The sequence below is a fragment of the Hyperolius riggenbachi genome, chromosome 8, assembly GCF_040937935.1.
Source record: "Hyperolius riggenbachi isolate aHypRig1 chromosome 8, aHypRig1.pri, whole genome shotgun sequence".
Classification (NCBI taxonomy): domain Eukaryota; kingdom Metazoa; phylum Chordata; class Amphibia; order Anura; family Hyperoliidae; genus Hyperolius; species Hyperolius riggenbachi.
In genome coordinates, this window is record NC_090653.1 from 159298103 (window position 1) to 159315657 (window position 17555).

Below are 17555 nucleotides of genomic sequence, written 5' to 3' on the forward strand. Positions count from 1 at the left end.
ACAAGAAGTAAAAATCGAGATCGAGTCACATTTCCAGGTGACAAAGAGGGTGGGGAGAGCGGTCCCGGGGGAGGGAAAGCCAACACAGGGAACCCCATCCACACTACACGGGTCACAACAGGGGATGATATTACACAGTCCATATGCAGCCGCTTATCCTCATGCTAGTTGGGTAAGTGAAGAGGTACTCTTAATTGAAAGATTGAAGAGAGTACAGTCTTCCCAACCTCTGGTACATATTGTGCCTCAGGACATAAGGGGGGGAAGAGGTCCTATCAGGACAGCTGGGGACATATTTTGTCAGGGAGATGCTTAAAGATACTGTACAACTGAGATTGGACAAGGGGAGGTATATCGATTTTTCTGGAAAAGGATCTTTTGCATGGAAGCTTCAAGATGTTTGGGTGAACAAATGGAAACGGTGCAACATTCCTTTAGGCACCGCCACTTCCTTAGTTCCTACCTCAACACATGTCTTACACCATGACCTGAGAGGTCAAACTTTTTTGGTGCTAGACGGGGAGGTGAAACGAGTAGAGTTGTCCTCATGCGGGCAATTCTCCCAGAGGTACCTGTGTTTGTCGGGGCAAGTCAAATTTAGTGAAGAAGCCTGCAGGCTCAATAACACAGAAAGCGAGGCTACCATTCAAAAGATCCACCCTGAAGCCAAACCGATAGTTCCGGTGGTTGAAGGAAAGGTTTGTTTTTTTAGCATCATATCTAAGGACACATTCAAGGTACATTTTCATAATTGTTCCGATAAGGGGGATCGGTCAAGGGGAACATATTGGGTGAGCGGAAATCCCATATGGATCCAGTCATCCAGGTTTGATGACGTTATTTCTCAAATTGTTAAAAGAACTCTAAAGTTCAAAGTTTCACGGGAAGTTCCAATCCTAAAAGAGAACACGACATGGGACAAAGGGGAACAGGGTTTGATCCAAGATGACCACACTTTGTTACAACGGTTAAACAAACAGTATACTAAGTTCAGAGGCGTAGCTAGGGTTTTCAGCGCCCGGGGACAAAGACTATTAATGCGCCCCCCAAAGTCAAGGTACGCGCGCCGCGCCAAAAAGGGGCGTGGTCACATAATAAATGTGGGCGTGGTTATGGGTGGAGCCAAATGTATATGGAGGTTAGCAGGCTCACGCTCACCCACCCTCCCTCAGTATGTACCTTCCAGCATGTTCCAAGACAAATTCAGCAATCATGAGCCCCCCCCATCAAGACAAATTCAGCAATCATGAGACCCCCAACATAACCAACTCAGCAATCATGAGGCCCCCAACAAGACAAATTTAGCAATCATGAGGCCCCCAACAAGACAAATTCAGCAATCATGAGGCCCCCAACAAGACAAATTCAGCGATCTTGAGGCCCCCAACAAATCATGAGGCCCCCAACAAGACAAATTCAGTAACCATGAGGCCCCCAACAAGACAAATTCAGCAGTCATGAGTCACATAAATAGACAGCATTTCACATAAATAGGTAGAATGCCCCCTTAATATGGTAGACACCTCTCACCTGGCAGCAGTTCTCCAAAATACACTCAATCTGACGTGGTTCCCCAAAAATAGGTAGCCCCAGGTCTATAGTTGTCCCCAGAATAGGTGGCCAGCAGTATAGATGTCCCCAGAATAGGTGGCCAGCGGTATAGATGTCCCCAGAATAGGTGGCCAGCGGTATAGATGTCCCCAGAACAGGTAGCCAGGGGTAGAGATGTCCACAGAACAGGTAGCCAGGGGTATATGTGCCCAGTATATGTAGGCAGGGATATGTGTGCCCAGTATATGTAGCCAGAGGTATATGTGCCCAGTATATGTAGCCAGGGGTATATATGCCCAGTATATGTAGCCAGGAGAATAATATGTGCCCAGTATATATAGTCAGGCGTATATGTGCCCAGTATATGTAGCCAGGGGGTATATATGCCCAGTATATGTAGCCAGGGGTATATATGCCCAGTATATGTAGCCAGGGGGTATATATGCCCAGTATATGTAGCCAGGGGGTATATATGCCCAGTATATGTAGCCAGGGGTATATATGCCCAGAGTAGGTAGCCAGGGGTACATATGCCCAGTATATGTAGCCAGGGGGTATATATGCCCAGTCCATGTAGCCAGGGGGTATATATGCCCAGTATATGTAGCCAGGGGTATATATGCCCAGTATATGTAGCCAGGGGGTATATATGCCCAGTATATGTAGCCAGGGGTATATATGCCCAGTATATGTAGCCAGGGGGTATATATGCCCAGTCCATGTAGCCAGGGGGTATATATGCCCAGTATATGTAGCCAGGGGTATATATGCCCAGTATATGTAGCCAGGGGGTATATATGCCCAGTCCATGTAGCCAGGGGGTATATATGCCCAGTATATGTAGCCAGGGGTATATATGCCCAGTATATGTAGCCAGGGGTATATATGCCCAGAGTAGGTAGCCAGGGGTATATATGCCCAGTATATGTAGCCAGGGGGTATATATGCCCAGTCCATGTAGCCAGGGGGTATATATGCCCAGTCCATGTAGCCAGGGGGTATATATGCCCAGTATATGTAGCCAGGGGGTATATATGCCCAGTATATGTAGCCAGGGGGTATATATGCCCAGTATATGTAGCCAGGGGGTATATATGCCCAGTATATGTAGCCAGGGGGTATATATGCCCAGTAGATGTAGCCAGGGGGTATATATGCCCAGTAGATGTAGCCAGGGGTATATATGCCCAGTAGATGTAGCCAGGGGGTATATATGCCCAGTATATGTAGCCAGGGGGTATATATGCCCAGTATATGTAGCCAGGGGTATATATGCCCAGTATATGTAGCCAGGGGGTATATATGCCCAGTAGATGTAGCCAGGGGTATATATGCCCAGTAGATGTAGCCAGGGGTATATATGCCCAGTAGATGTAGCCAGGGGGTATATATGCCCAGTAGATGTAGCCAGGGGTATATATGCCCAGTAGATGTAGCCAGGGGTATATATGCCCAGTAGATGTAGCCAGGGGTATATATGCCCAGTAGATGTAGCCAGGGGTATATATGCCCAGTAGATGTAGGCAGGGGTATATATGCCCAGTAGATGTAGCCAGGGGTATATATGCCCAGTAGATGTAGCCAGGGGTATATATGCCCAGTAGATGTAGCCAGGGGGTATATATGCCCAGTAGATGTAGCCAGGGGTATATATGCCCAGTAGATGTAGCCAGGGGTATATATGCCCAGTAGATGTAGCCAGGGGTATATATGCCCAGTAGATGTAGCCAGGGGTATATGTGCCCAGTAGATGTAGCCAGGGGTATATATATGCCCAGTAGATGTAGCCAGGGGTATATATGCCCAGTAGATGTAGCCAGGGGTATATATGCCCAGAGTAGGTAGCCAGGTGTCCCCCTCCCTGCCTCCCCAGCAGGAGGGGAGCAGCGCAGAGAAGAGGGAGAGCTGCTCTCTCTCCCTCGCTGTCCCCTCCATTAATGACCGGGTGCTGGCAGCGGCGGGCGGAACTTACCTCCGTCTCGTCGCAGCGCGGATGGATCTGCCGCTACTCTGGTCTAGTCCAGACCAGAGCAGCGGCTGCGGGATCCGAACTTCCGGCCGGCGCTGGAGCGAGACGGAGGTGAGTCCCGCCCGCTGCGCCAGCACCCGGACAATAACGGAGGGGACAGCGATGGAGGGAGGGAGAGCCCTAAGGTGAGAGAAGGGGGGGAGATGGCCCCCTTCTCCACCGTCTGCATAGCTCTCCCTCTTCTCTTCTCTGCGCTGCTCCCCTCCGCAGAAAAAAAAAAAAATCAGCTCAGCTGGGCGCCCTTAGGGACCCGGCGCCCGGGGGCACTTGACCTACCCCGACCCCCCCTAGCTCCGCGCCTGACTAAGTTAGAGGTAAGATTTCACCATGATCCAGGTGATCTTAACGAGGTAGAACACAAAAATAAGCAGGTGAGTTCCAGTCTGACCTGGTGGAAAAGGTTTCCGGTGATGTTCCAGGGACACTCGGACTGGGCCTCTGCAGGTCAAAAGTTCTTCCTACACCCACTGGTCGTCTGGATGGGGATGACAACCTTAGGCATCATTATCCAGGTGAGGTTGTGTGTTAAAATTACGTAGAACAAATTAACCTGGTCAAGAGATTGGTGCCTCATAAACAATCTCATGAACAAATATTTCCAAATTAAGGGATACACAGGGTTACGGGTATAGGTTTAGTAGTACCGGTGATGGAGCTGATTGTATAAAGGCGCTCTTTTAGAAGGCACCTGGCACTGCTCCATTGTGTAACAACCAAACGAGTTTCACTTTTCTGTGGTCATGCAAGTTTGTGAGTGGTACGCAAGTGACGCAAATGCTGAGCTTGTGGTATAGAGGGACTTAGAAGTAGGGCCTACCCAGATAGCCTGGTTACAGGAAGACCAAGAGGTTTTGCTCTCTCTCTGCCAGGGATAACCGCCTAGAACAGAGAAGTTGTGTGAGCACGAACATCGAAAAGTGAAACATAAAGAAAAGAAACCAGGTACTGGTGGGTTCAGAAGCTGGGATCTGCGGGTCAAGCCTTTTTAGGGGGGATTGTTATAATTTAAGTAGGCCTCAGTTATTTGGACTGAGTTAGTCAAAAAGGCTTGAGGAGCAGACCTGCCCTTTAAGGGGATTTTCTCTTAGAGAGAAAATCTGCAGTTCTGTCAGCAGAACTAGAACATACCAAGAAGCTGTTCTATGGACAAGGCCACAGGTCTCCCTGACCTGGGCATGTACCGCCACTAGAACAATAAACATCAACCATGTTTAGTAAATATCCACATTCCTGTATGTATGTCAAATGCCTCATCGAATATTAATCGAGTAGGTGTGTATGATGACACCACGAGTGGGTCCACCAATAGTCTGATCTAGGGGATGGCGAAGATGATGTCATATTTAACTCTTTCCTAGTCAGTATTAAAACCTGAGTGAGCTATGGGAGCTCACTCTGCTTCTTACTTTCGCACTAGCTCGCAAGGCTGACTGGGACCTCTAAGTATGTTCATTCCTTTCTGTAATCTGATATAATGTATACTGTACATAGGTAGTCTAGTGTAACTTAGGTTAGAAAGAAGGTACCTGATTGACTTCAGCAGGAAGTCTAATCAAGAAGCTTGTAACGCAACATGAAGATTGGCGTGGCTAGGATATGATGAACTCTATATCTGTATTTCTGTTTTCTGAATAAACTCCGTAAACATTGAAGAAGCCTGAGAAAAGTCTATCTCCTGCTTGCTGTGTTGAGAGTCAAGTTATCTCACAATCTGTGAGACGCAACTATAAGAAGTTGATGGTGTCGAAGCAAGGTGATTTAGAACAGAATCTAACAGTGCCCAGAACTGAATTCCATATTCCAGATGTGGTCTTACTAGAGAGTTAAACAGGGGCAATATTATGCTAGCATCTCGAGTTTTTATTTCCCTTTTAATGCATCCCAAAATTTTGTTAGCTTTAGCTGCAGCGGCTTGGCATTGAGTACGATTATTTAACTTGTTGTCGATGAGTACTCCTAAGTCCTTCTCCAAGTTTGATGTCCCCAACTGTATCCCATTTATTTTGTATGGTGCTAGACCATTGGTACGACCAAAATGCATGACCTTACATTTTTCAACATTGAATTTCATCTGCCATTTATGTGCCCATATAGCCATCCTATCCAGATCCTGTTGCAATATGACACTATCTTCCTGAGAGTTGATGATTCTGCACAATTTTGTATCATCTGCAAAAATAGTAACATTGCTCACTACTGCATCTACTAGGTCTATAATAAATAAATTGAAGAGCACTGGACCCAGTACAGACTCCTGTGGGACCCCACTGCTAACAGTCACCCATTTTGAGTACGATCCATTGACCACAACTCTTTGTTTTCTGTCCATTAGCCAGTTCCCTATCCATGCACACAGACTCTTCCCCAGACCTTGCATCCTCATCTTTTGCACCAGACTTTTGTGGGGAACAGTGTTGAAGGCCTTTGCAAAGTCCAAGTATATCACATCCACAGCATTCCCAATATCCATATTAGCATTCACTACCTCATAAAAGCTGAGCATGTTAGTCAAACAGGACCTGTCTTTAGTAAACCCATGTTGATGCTGAGAAATTAGATTACTTTCTACTATGAAGTCATGTATAGTATCTCTTAGTAACCCCTCAAATAGTTTGCATACAACTGATGTTAAGCTTACAGGTATATAATTTCCTGGATCTGATTTTTTGCCCTTCTTAAATAATGGGAAAACGTGGGCTGTACGCCAATCCACTGGGACTCGGCCAGTTGAAAGAGAGTCACAATGCATATGGGCCTGGGTGTCATAGAGCTCCTGGGTTTAAACACAAATGCAAATCTAAACCCATTTCTACATGCTTCTCCTTAGTCCTGTGCCACTGATTTGCTGGGATTGCTGCTCTGTTTTTATTTTACTACATGTTTATTTCATTGTATGTTTAATTGGATTTAATGTTCTAGTCCATGCATTGATGTGGAATGGATTTAATATGCTGCTAAATTTGCCATTGTAACGTTTTCAGGCATTAAACCATATCTGATGACTTTGCTTCTGCTAAATCTATAATATTACTGTTATTATATGCTTACTGTACTTTTAGATATAGTGTATTTTTTGGTAGCCTTTGCCTTTAAAAAAGGTTGTTTGGGTGAACAAGCATAACTACTGATACTTGTAGATGTGCTTGTTTGATGAAATTATAAGCATTTGACATATTAAGGTGAAGGTGTGGCTAAGGAGGAAAATAACTGATTTATAAGGAAAAGGCCCCATTGGAACATATGTTAATCATTCCTGAAGAAGCTCCAATGGGCTGAATGAAACTATGTAATGGCATCAGGGTAATGTCAGCAGGCCATCCTCACTCTATTCCAATATGAAGAGACCTCTCAATCCTAGTAGCAGAGAATACCTGTGACACGTGTATTGCTAGGGCCTGATGAGCCTTTGCAGTCTATACTTAGCTCCCATTGGCTTGCAGCACATCATAGTTGAGGCAGCTCATGGAATACTTACAAGGTACTAAAAAAAATGAGCATCCTGCTCTACTTTCATCAGTTGGAATGAGGCATATTTTCTATCCTATCATACTGGGCATCATATGAACATTGTGTGGCTATTAAACCACAAGCAGTACTATAGCCATGCTCGCATTACTTGAGTAGCACGAGTCACGCTAATAGTGTAACTCGGCATACATTGCCTGTGGTCATACCAGTAATATAACTGTACGCCGGCTGTCTTTCCATGGCAATATTACTGTTGGTTAGTGCATTAGGCCCCATGTTGGCTAGTACTGTTAAGGTGGCAAGGCCCTACCTTCGTGGGCTATGCCATTCAGTTAGTACCATGCTGTCTGAAAGACTAGGGCTTAAAAGTGCTGGAGACGAAAGGCACACGCTTTTTAAAAAAATGTTTAATAAAATATCAGAAAAAAAATGGAAACCACTTTTTAAAAAATTATAACATTAATATTACAGCATGCTAGGCATATACTGTAGCTATAGGTAATTTGTAGCACTGAAGAAAGCCAGGCAGGCGCAATAGAAATCCCCCACCAACATCCCTATCACACAGGCAGGGGTTCAATAATAACAATTACAATATTTTTATAGTGCTTTTCTCCCTGGGGACTCAAAGCGCTGTGACCCTGCATTAAGTCTCAAAGGCTCAGGAAAAGAGGTGAGTTTTTAGCCTTTTTTTTAAAGCTGTCCAGAGAAGGAGCCTCACGTACTGATTGTGGAAGTGAGTTCCATAGAGTAGGGGCTGCATAGGAAAAGGCCCGAGCACCAAATGTTAAGTGTATCCTGGGAATAACCAGCTTCATTTTGTTGGCAGAGCGGAGGGTGCGTATTAAATGTAGCATGTTAATTGCAAATTGTGAAAACACGTTTGCCACATACAGTGTAACATAACACAAACATTTAACACAACAAAATATGTAGAATTTTTTTGTAAATAACTTATAGCACCCTCCATACTTTAGGTGTATTTCAATTCATTAATTAAAAATACTTTTACAGGCTAAGAAGTAGATGTAAGAGGTCCTCTGCATAGGTTCTAGCCACAATGGGGCATAGGCAAAAATTATATGCGGCCCCCTGACCTGCAACTCCTCCCCGCTGGAAGCAGCATTAGATGGATCCTTTTTTCCTAAATACCGCCTGGTAGTATTGGATGATTCTTCAGGGTCCCAGAGCTGGCTAGCAGACCTCTCAGGTCCGAAATTAACTGTGGTTTCCTGGGGCCCCGGCAGAGTATTTACAGCAGAGTGAACTCACCCATAGTCAGCCTTTGACCTGAGTGACCAGAGTGGTCGCTCAGGGCGCCGGCTTCCAAGGGGGCACCTATAGCTGGCTACCTATACTGAGGGCACCTACACCTGACTTCCCATACTGGGGGCACCTATAGCTTGCTACCTATACTGAGGGCACCTACACCTGACTTCCAATACTGGGGGCACCTATAGCTGCTGGCTATCTATACTGAGGGAGTGCACCACACCTGGCTACCTATAGTGGAGGCACCTGCGCCTGGCTACCTATGGGGGGAGACCTACAACTGACTTCCTATACTGAGGGCACCTATGCTTGGCTACCTATGTTGAGGGAATCTACACATGAGATCCTATACTGGGGGCACCTATACCTAGCTACCTACTTATACTGAGTCTGATGGCGTTTTTTAGGGGGGGGGGTGCACTGTGGCTATAACGTGTGGTGCAAATTGTCGGTGCTGTGCTATCATTCTAAATGGGGGTGGGGCTAACTGTCCCACTGATTGTTTTTATTATTATTCCTGAAAGGTTCTAGCTTTCATTTTTAAGTCTATTCAGGGTAATGCAATCTTTCCATCCATTTTGTGGTTATTAATAGTAATTTTTCTATTATACATATGTGATGTGTCATGGAGATCTGAGCATTTGGCGTGATGTGTCACAACTTCAAAAAGGTTGGAAACCAGTGTCCTAGGAGTTAATTCAGGAAAAAAAGTGAATTGTATATGGGCCTGTGTGTGTGTGTGTGCATGCAAAAAGAGGATGGGGGGGGGCACAAAAATCAGATTTCGCTCAGGGCGCTGTGATACCTAAGGTCGGCTCTGATTACTCACATGTCCGGCTGTCTCGCTCTTCCATTAATCTTTGTCCTTCTGTCCTCATACTCACGTAACATGTTGCCGTGTCATGGAGGAGAGGCGCCACAGATATTTTAAACTTATTTGCGTTGCGGTGCACATGCACTGAAGCAAGTTTTTTCAATACACTTCCTTGCAATACGTACTTCTGCCACAGGAAGTGAGCGCTAGAGAGCCTCACTTAATATTTAATTTCCTGCCAAGAATTACATTAAGCCTCATTGTCGCAGGTATCTACAAAGCGTGCTTTTAGTGTTGCTGTGTGATGCGATCAGCCAATCGCACCGCAACTAAACCGCAGGTTGCTAATGTGAAACCGGCCTTAAAGCGGAATGAAACCCAGCATTTCTTCTTTGCTCGAAAACATTATTTACTGCATATTATATACTACCACCATTTTTTTTACTAGAACAGCTTTCAACCAGTTAAACACAGGACTTGCAAGCTCCCTGCAAGGAAAGCTGGACGCATCCGAATTGGAGATAACATTATCTTGTGTTTACTTAATTGTATCAAGTGAGGAATGTAAACATTCTCTGGCAATCCAGACGCTCCAGAACACAGACAGATACTCAGAAAGCATTTCTGCACACATTACAATATGAATACACCAGTTATGAATAAAATGCAATGTCAGCTCTCAGAGCAAAAAAATTGTACTTTGGGAACTTGTAATTTCTAAATTAATAATAATACTTATGTACAAAAGCAAATATTATAACTGTATGGGATATAAAAAGTAGGAAAACATGTTTTTATTGAATATTATGTCAGAGTTTTATACCGCTTTAAGCTCCAGCATAGAATCAATAACATTGAAAAGGCTATTAAGAAAAATGCAGGAAACTTGATGTAATTATATATCAAAGGGCCTTACCGTCCAGTCGCTGACCATATTTCGATATCGCACTCGATAAGTCAAACAAAAATTAGGAACTTTACCAAGTTCTTGTTGCCATTTTAGAAGCAACTCCCCTTTATTAGTATCTTCAACTGTCAAATTAAAAGGAGGCTCCATCTTCACTAGGAAAAAAAGAGAATAATTGGGGAAAAAAAAGAACCAAGTACATCGCTGCATTAATAAGTATAAAATAAGTATTATGCATGCAAATGTATAAAACATAAGGATTTGGTGATCTCATAGTTCATAGACAAACTGGCACATGTTGTTCTGCCAGACTTTACTTAAAGAGGAACTGTCCCAAAAATGTTAACATTTAAAACACATACAAATCAGAAGTTTATTTCTCCCAGAGTAAAATTAGCCATAAATAACTTTTCTCCTATGTTGCTGTCACTTACAGTAGGTAGTAGAAATCTAACATTACCGACAGGTTTTGGGCTAGTCCATCTCTCCACAGGGGATCCTCAGTATGGCCTTCATTCTTTATATAGATATTCCCTGAAAAAGATTTATACAAAGATGCTAGCCAGCCTCCCTGCTCGCTGCACACTATTTTGGCAGTTGGACAGAGCAACTGCCATTCACTAAGTGCTTTTAAAAATAAAGAAAACCCTGAGAACCCCCCTATGAGAAGATGAGCTAGTCCAAAATTTTCGGTAATGTCAGATTTCTACTACTTTCTGTAATTGACAACAACATAGGAGAAAAGTAATTTATGACTTTTACTCTGGGAGAAATGTACTTCTTATTCGTATGTGTTCCTCTTTAAAGGGCCTTCAATATACAAAGTTTTTGTCTCCCACACACAAAAGGATTTCACTTACGTTCATAAAGGGAGTGCTGAACCTGAAAAAAGGGGATGACGCCTCTCGTTGAACATATGCATATGAAGAAGCTAGCACATCCAAGAATTATCTGTAGATGCCCGCAGGATGCACATCTCATCCGTGAGTGCAAAAAAGAGCAGAAACTCTGCACTCAACCTTTTAGGTTTACCCTGAAGCAGCAGACAGATTGCTGCCTACAGCAACGTGTGCCTTGATAAAGAGGCCCTGCTTGACTCCGAAATGTTGGCTTATTTGCAAGGTAACAAAGATAATTCTTGTGCTAACTTCTTCATATGCATATTTATTCAAACATTACTTGCCCGCGTTCCATTTTAAAACATCCTATTAGTCCCTCTGAACAGACCACAGGATGTTTTAAAACGTCCTCCCCTGCCGACGCTACCTTCCACGAGCGCACCCCTCCCTTCCCCCGGGTTGTGGGTACCAGTCAGAACCACAGAGCTGTGATTGGTGAAAGGGAAGAAGTCTTCTCTCTGAACCAATCAAAGTGCCCATAATGCAAAGATCATGGCTTCAACAAGAAGCCAATGAGCTATGCCGTAACAGCACTGTCTCACAGAGACAGTGAGTGTGAGGACATCTAGTGGTAAAAATAAAATAAAATACACACATAAGCAAAAATACACATTTTACACTGCATTTTACACAATGTAAATTAAATAAAAATAAATTAATACCTCCCCTCCCCCCACACAAAAAAATAAAATAAAAAAAAGACATAATTTAAAAAAAACAACAAACATAAATAGTAACATTAGGGACTCCGCTTTTTTGTATGGCACTACAGGTGTTCCTGCAGGCCTTCCAAAGCTGCCATTGGGCAGCTCTGCCTCTTCACGGCCGTACCCGCTGCCACTCCCCCGCCTCCCTGTCCCCTGCTCACAGAGACCAGTTCTTCCAGCGTCGTGACCCCAGGGGTCACAAAACTGAAAGTGATAGAGTACAGGCCACTGTAGCGGTGGAGATGGCAGCTACCTGATCCGCCCAGCCCTCTGGATCAGGTAGCTTTTTTTTTTTTTTTTAATGTAAATCCCCACCATCGATTTCTCTTTAACTACTTGCCAACTGCTCCACGACAATTGGCGTGAGCAGTGCGGCAGCCCCAGGACCGCTCCACGCCGATTGGAGTGAACGGTCTTCTATGAGGCTAGCAGAAGATCGCGCGCACATCTCCTGCTTGGGGATCGCCGCTCGGGAGACTGTTAGACGGCGTGACACGGCTGTCCCCCTGGCCCACAGGAGAGCGATGCGATCGGCTCTCATAGCCTAAAGCCCATGAGAGCTGATCGCATAATTGGCTGGCTGGGGGGAGGGAGGGTAACGTAAAAAAAAAAAGAAGTAAAATTTATGTAAAAATAAAAGACATCGTTGGTGGGGGGGCAGAGGCGGGGGGAATCACTTATGGCTGTGTTGTGTGGCCCTGCAGCTTGGCCTTAAAGCTGCAGTGGCCCAATTAACTAAAAATGGCCTGGTCACTCGGGGGGTTTAACACCGCGGTCCTTAAGTGGTTAACAATAGGATACTCGATTTCAGCTTAGTCATACTGAAACTGTCCCATTATTGTGACTGGAGCCAAGCTTTAACTAATGTGGAGTTTTTCCACACATCAAGGAATTTTAATAACCTCTTTATAACCATACACCTGTGCAAAGCAGGAAATTTGAGCACCTTTCTATCTTCATGGCCCCCCGCTGCACCACTTCTCCCTTCCCTACAGGCATATACGCACTACATAACATGCCAGATTACAAGGACAGCTGGATCTGGGATTTGGGGCAATTGCCCAGTTTTCCTCTATAGAAGCACCAACTCTGGACAGTCTGAATAAAAAATTATGTATAATGAATTGAGGGAATGCACGCTACCTGGTTAGCAATCTATTTGCTGGTAAAAATGTCCTCTCAACCCCTTACATGTGCATCTCTAATCACACAGATTCTCAGCTTCTGAACAATCAAAAAAGGTTGATTTAGTGCCCCTCTAAGCACACTCTGTACTATGAATGACGTTTCTTGTCCGATGACAGGTTTGGTGCTGTTTTTCATTACCATTCATTACTAACTTTGTAAATCATGCACTGGTAATTTACAGTACATGATGTAAACACAGCCCCAGGAATCACCCTTTGTCAATTATGGGCAAATTCAAATGCCCTTTAGTGATGGCCTGAACCATTCACCGACGAACGGTTCCCAGTGATCATCGACCGTTCGCTCACTGGTGAACAGATTGTGGAGTTTGATCCACCCCCATATGTTTGCATGGATCCAAAAATGTACCCCTCACCCATAGTCAGCAACAGACACATGGCAGCCAATAAGGTATCTCTCCCTCCTGGACCACACACCGCCTATAAAAACATGAGCATTCTGCCTGTGTGCTGTGCAAGCTTATGTAGCTTGCCATTCTGTGTTGAAGGCACATACCTTGAACTCACAAAATGCCAAAGATGAAGTTTACTGGCTTACACAGCACACCCCATCTTCTACTGCTTTGGCTAGGAACCTTGTCGCACCATCCTCATCCTCCTCTGATATAGGCACCGCACGTACCATTTCCTCTATCACCAAAGGCCTTTTAATTAATGTGTCAGAGGAGAAATTTACACATTAGTTTTTGGAAGTTAGTGATGCGCAGGCATTATTGCCAGCAGATGAAGAAGTTACACCTGATATGTATCAGTCAGGTGACATTACACAGATCGACATTAGGTGTGATGATGTCCCCACTGCTGTCTTTTGTCAGATGAAAGTGAAGAAGCTGATGTTGATGATGTGTCAATGTATGTGACGTGGTTGACCACAAAAAGAGAGCAAGAGGATGACAGTTCAGGTGGAGAGACAGAGAGGAAGGAGAAGACAAGTGCAAAGCAGGGAGAGCTTGCAAGGATCTGGAGGCAAACAACAGTATGTATCGGCACCTGGGGTCAGCCAGCCAATGTGCCTGCCAACCTATACTGTTACCACCAGAATGGCATTATCACAAGGCTCAGCAGTTTAGCATTTTTGTGTGTGTCTGCCTCTGATAAGAGCGATGCAATTTGCAACCTGTGACAAAGGAAACTTAGTTGTGGGAAGGTCAACACTCACCTAGGTACAACTGCTTTGCAAAGGCACATGACCTAATATTACAAAGCACTATGGGAACAACACCAAAAAGAAAAGCAGCACACAAAGTGAAAGCCAACCTCCTCCTGGTCCAGCTTCTTCACACAGTGCTGGGGCAAAGGTCCATAGATATGACCACTAACATATGGTCTTCCAAGCACAGTCACGGAAGGTATATAACCTACACTGCCCCACTGGGTAAACCTGGTGACGGCTGGTAAGCATGCAATGCAAGGCTCTACAGTGGAGTTGGTGTCACCACAATGAATTGCATGCAGGTCTGTCACCTCCTTTTCTCCTTCTACTCCTCCATCCTCTACTCTCTTCCACGGTTGAGTCCTCCTCTGCTGCTGTGCCCTCCTCTACTGCAACTGCACACCCCCAGCTTCCCAAAACGTCTATTCACAGCCGCATGGTGTTCGTGACGATGCTCGGCCACGCTGTTCAAACTCCTCCCCCCTACTGTGATTGGCCGAGCGTGCACCGAACTTGGCCGAGCGTGCACCGAACTTGGTCGAACGGTCACCTGAACGCGCGGCTCGCGCTGTGATTGGCCGAGCAGGTCACGTGGTTCGGGACTATAAATACCCAAACATGCGTTATCGACGCCATTTGCTTTGGAGTTTAGCTTTGGGTAGGTAGGAGGGAGCGTCAGCGTAGCGCACTTCCAGCCAGGCCAGCCACAGGTCCTTGGCCCCCAGCCTCACCGCTGACAGTAGCACCCACAGGGCCTTTGCCTCACACAGCACTGCTGCAGGCCTGCAGCCACAGAGGACAGAGCCTCTGCCTCACCACTGAAAGCAGCACCCAGCCACCCACAGAGCCCCTGTCTCACCACTGCCAGCCAAGCCAGACAGGCCAGCCACAGGGCCCTATCCTCACCGCTGACAGCACCCACAGGGCCTCTGACTCACCACTGCCAGCAGGCACTGCCAGCAGCAGTGTTGCACCAAAAGACAGTACTTTCAGTGGCAGGTGGGACAGTTGTCTCCAAAAAAACACACTGGGCCTGATTCACAAAGCGGTGCAAAGTGTTTGCATGCTGGTGAAAAGCCCTTTATCACGCTTAATTCAAAGCACCGCTTTGTGAATCAGGCCCACTGTATTTCAATTAATTTTGTCTTAGTGTTGCACCAAAAGACAGTACTGTCAGTGGCAGCTGGGATCAGTTGTCTCCAAAAAAACCACACTTTATTGCAATTAATTTTGTCTTAGTGTTGAACCAAAAACAGTAATTCCAGTGCCAGGTCCCATTTTCAGGAATATCTCATTTCTATTACATTTATCACTGCATGGCGACAAAATGCATTGTGTCACAAAGCGTGGCCTTGCTCTCCTGCATCTCCTCTTCCATCCTGCGTGCTGGGTTAGCATTGCCGGTCCCACTGGTACTACGACAGCTTTTCCGGATCTCATTTGCCAATCCCCCCCCCCCCCTCCCCCAACTATTTCCAAGCCGTTTTGCAGAAGTTTCCCTCATTTTTGTGGTTTTTCTGGCCTGCACAGCAGGAATATTCGGGTCCCTATTGACTTCCATTATGTTCGGGATTCGACACAAATATGCCGAATATCTGGACCATGTACAGCCATACCGAACTGAACTCGAATATCTGGATGTTCGATCAACACTAGCTAGGACAGGCTCTTCAGAGCTGTGAATTTTTTTCCTGTGTTACTGGGTGCACTGCTCATGCCTGATGCCTGCAGGCTCATGCATCCTTTTGAGGAGGTAACAAACTTGGTCTGTCACACCTAAGGCACCATAAGTGACCTAATACCATATGCTTTTTTTCTTGGAGCGTGCCCTGTAACGGGTGATTAATCAGGCAGTAGATGAACATGAGCAGGAAGAGGAAGATTTTTGGTTTGAATTAACAAAGGGAGCCTGGTCACCTGCTGTACCTGCGGCAATGAAGAAAAATTAGTCTGAAGAGGAGTCAGGAGGAGGAAGGTGGTTTTGTGGAGGAGGAAGAGCAACAGGAACAGGAGCAGGCTTCCCAGGAAGCTTGTCACCTTTCTGGGATGCCTGATACTGGCTGGATAGTAATATCAATGGTTAAAGGATACCCGAACTGAAATGTGACTGTGATGATCCGCTCAGCTGGCTGCACAGGCAGACAGCTGTTTGTCCATTCCTCTAGTCTGTGGGCTGCAGGTCTCTGGAACAGAGACCTGTCTTTCCATTGCAAGTTTCTGGTCTGTTCTCTTGCTGGGGAATTTGCATACATTCGTTATGCAAATCCCCTACCTGCCTTCTTTGATGACTGGCACTATAAGAGCTTTATGGTTCCCAGAATGCTTTGCTGGACATTTCCCTTCCATGGTCTGTTCCTGATGGACACTGCTGGAGTGTCAGCCATTGCTATCTAGTATAGTTAATTCCTGGGGGTTGCTTTAGGCTCCCCTTCTAGCCCAGTCAGGTTGTATTATCTGTATTGCCTGTTCTGTCTTGTCTTGCCTGTTGCCATTGTCCTGCCCCTATGGTGGTCGACAGGAAATGGTTCTGATCTCTGTTCTTGGAGTATAGCTGGTGCAGCGGTTGCTACCAGCTATCTCTTCTGTTCTGTTTCCTGGGATCGCGCTAGCTACTTTTCGCTAGCGCTGGGGATCCTTCTGTTCTGTCTCCTGGGATCGCGCTAGCTACTTTTCGCTAGCACTGGGGATCCTTCTGTTCTGTCTTCTGGGATCGCGCTAGCTACTTTTCGCTAGCGCTGGGGATCCTTCTGTTCTGCTACTCTGTACCTGGATCACGCTAGCCACTTTTCGCTAGTGCTGTGGATCCTATCTCTCGTTTGTCCCTGTTTTCGTGTGTCTGTCTTGTCCGCTACGCTTGCTGCAGGCTCGGTGAGGTAACCGTTAAGCAAGCGCTCGCGTCCTCTGTTTCATGTTTGTCTGTTAATGGTTAGTTAGGCGTGCTTGTCTCTATTGTGCTTATCACGTGGAGATCGCGCATAACCGCGTGCACTGTTGCGAATGAGCGCGGTGTTCGCGGTTAGCTAGCGTTGTTATTTTCCGTATCTCCTTATTGTATTTGCTGTGCCTTTGCTACCCTCGTATTCTATTCTGATCTGCCTTGTGTCACGTCTGGCGATCGCACCTCTTGCGATCGCGTTCCTATTTCGTATCTGCTGTTGTGTGTGCGCGGTCGCGGGGTGGCGACTGGATTGGCGCACACACATACAACCTATCCCTTTGCTCAACCTCATTCGCAATCGCCTCTCTTGCGATTGCGTTCTGCGCTTCGTACAATTCCTGTCTGGCATTTGTGGAGGTACAGAGGATTGGTTCCTCTGCACTCCCCAGCGCCATCTGCCGACAGGAATTTCCCTCTACAGGTGCGTAGCACCTTTTGCTGGGTGCCTGCAAATATACGCTTGTGGAGGATTTCCGCCGTGTCAGCGCACGCGTTGTGCGCTGATCACGGAGAAAGTTCCACAGCCGTTACAGTGACATAACGAGATAGACATGTGTATGTACAGTGCCTAGCACATAAATAACTATGCTGTGTTCCTTTTTTTCTTTC

General features: G+C 45.8%; 1 protein-coding gene across 4 annotated transcripts in view; it reads right to left on the reverse strand.

The window, feature by feature from the left end:
- Positions 1–17555, reverse strand: part of IL2RG (interleukin 2 receptor subunit gamma) — a 92002-nt gene that overhangs the window by 25584 nt on the left and 48863 nt on the right. For all 4 annotated transcript variants that reach the window (XM_068247611.1, XM_068247614.1, XM_068247612.1 and 1 more), the window contains exon 4: positions 10051–10196. In XM_068247611.1, the coding sequence (XP_068103712.1) occupies positions 10051–10196 (146 nt within the window). The remainder of the gene's footprint in view (positions 1–10050; positions 10197–17555) is intronic.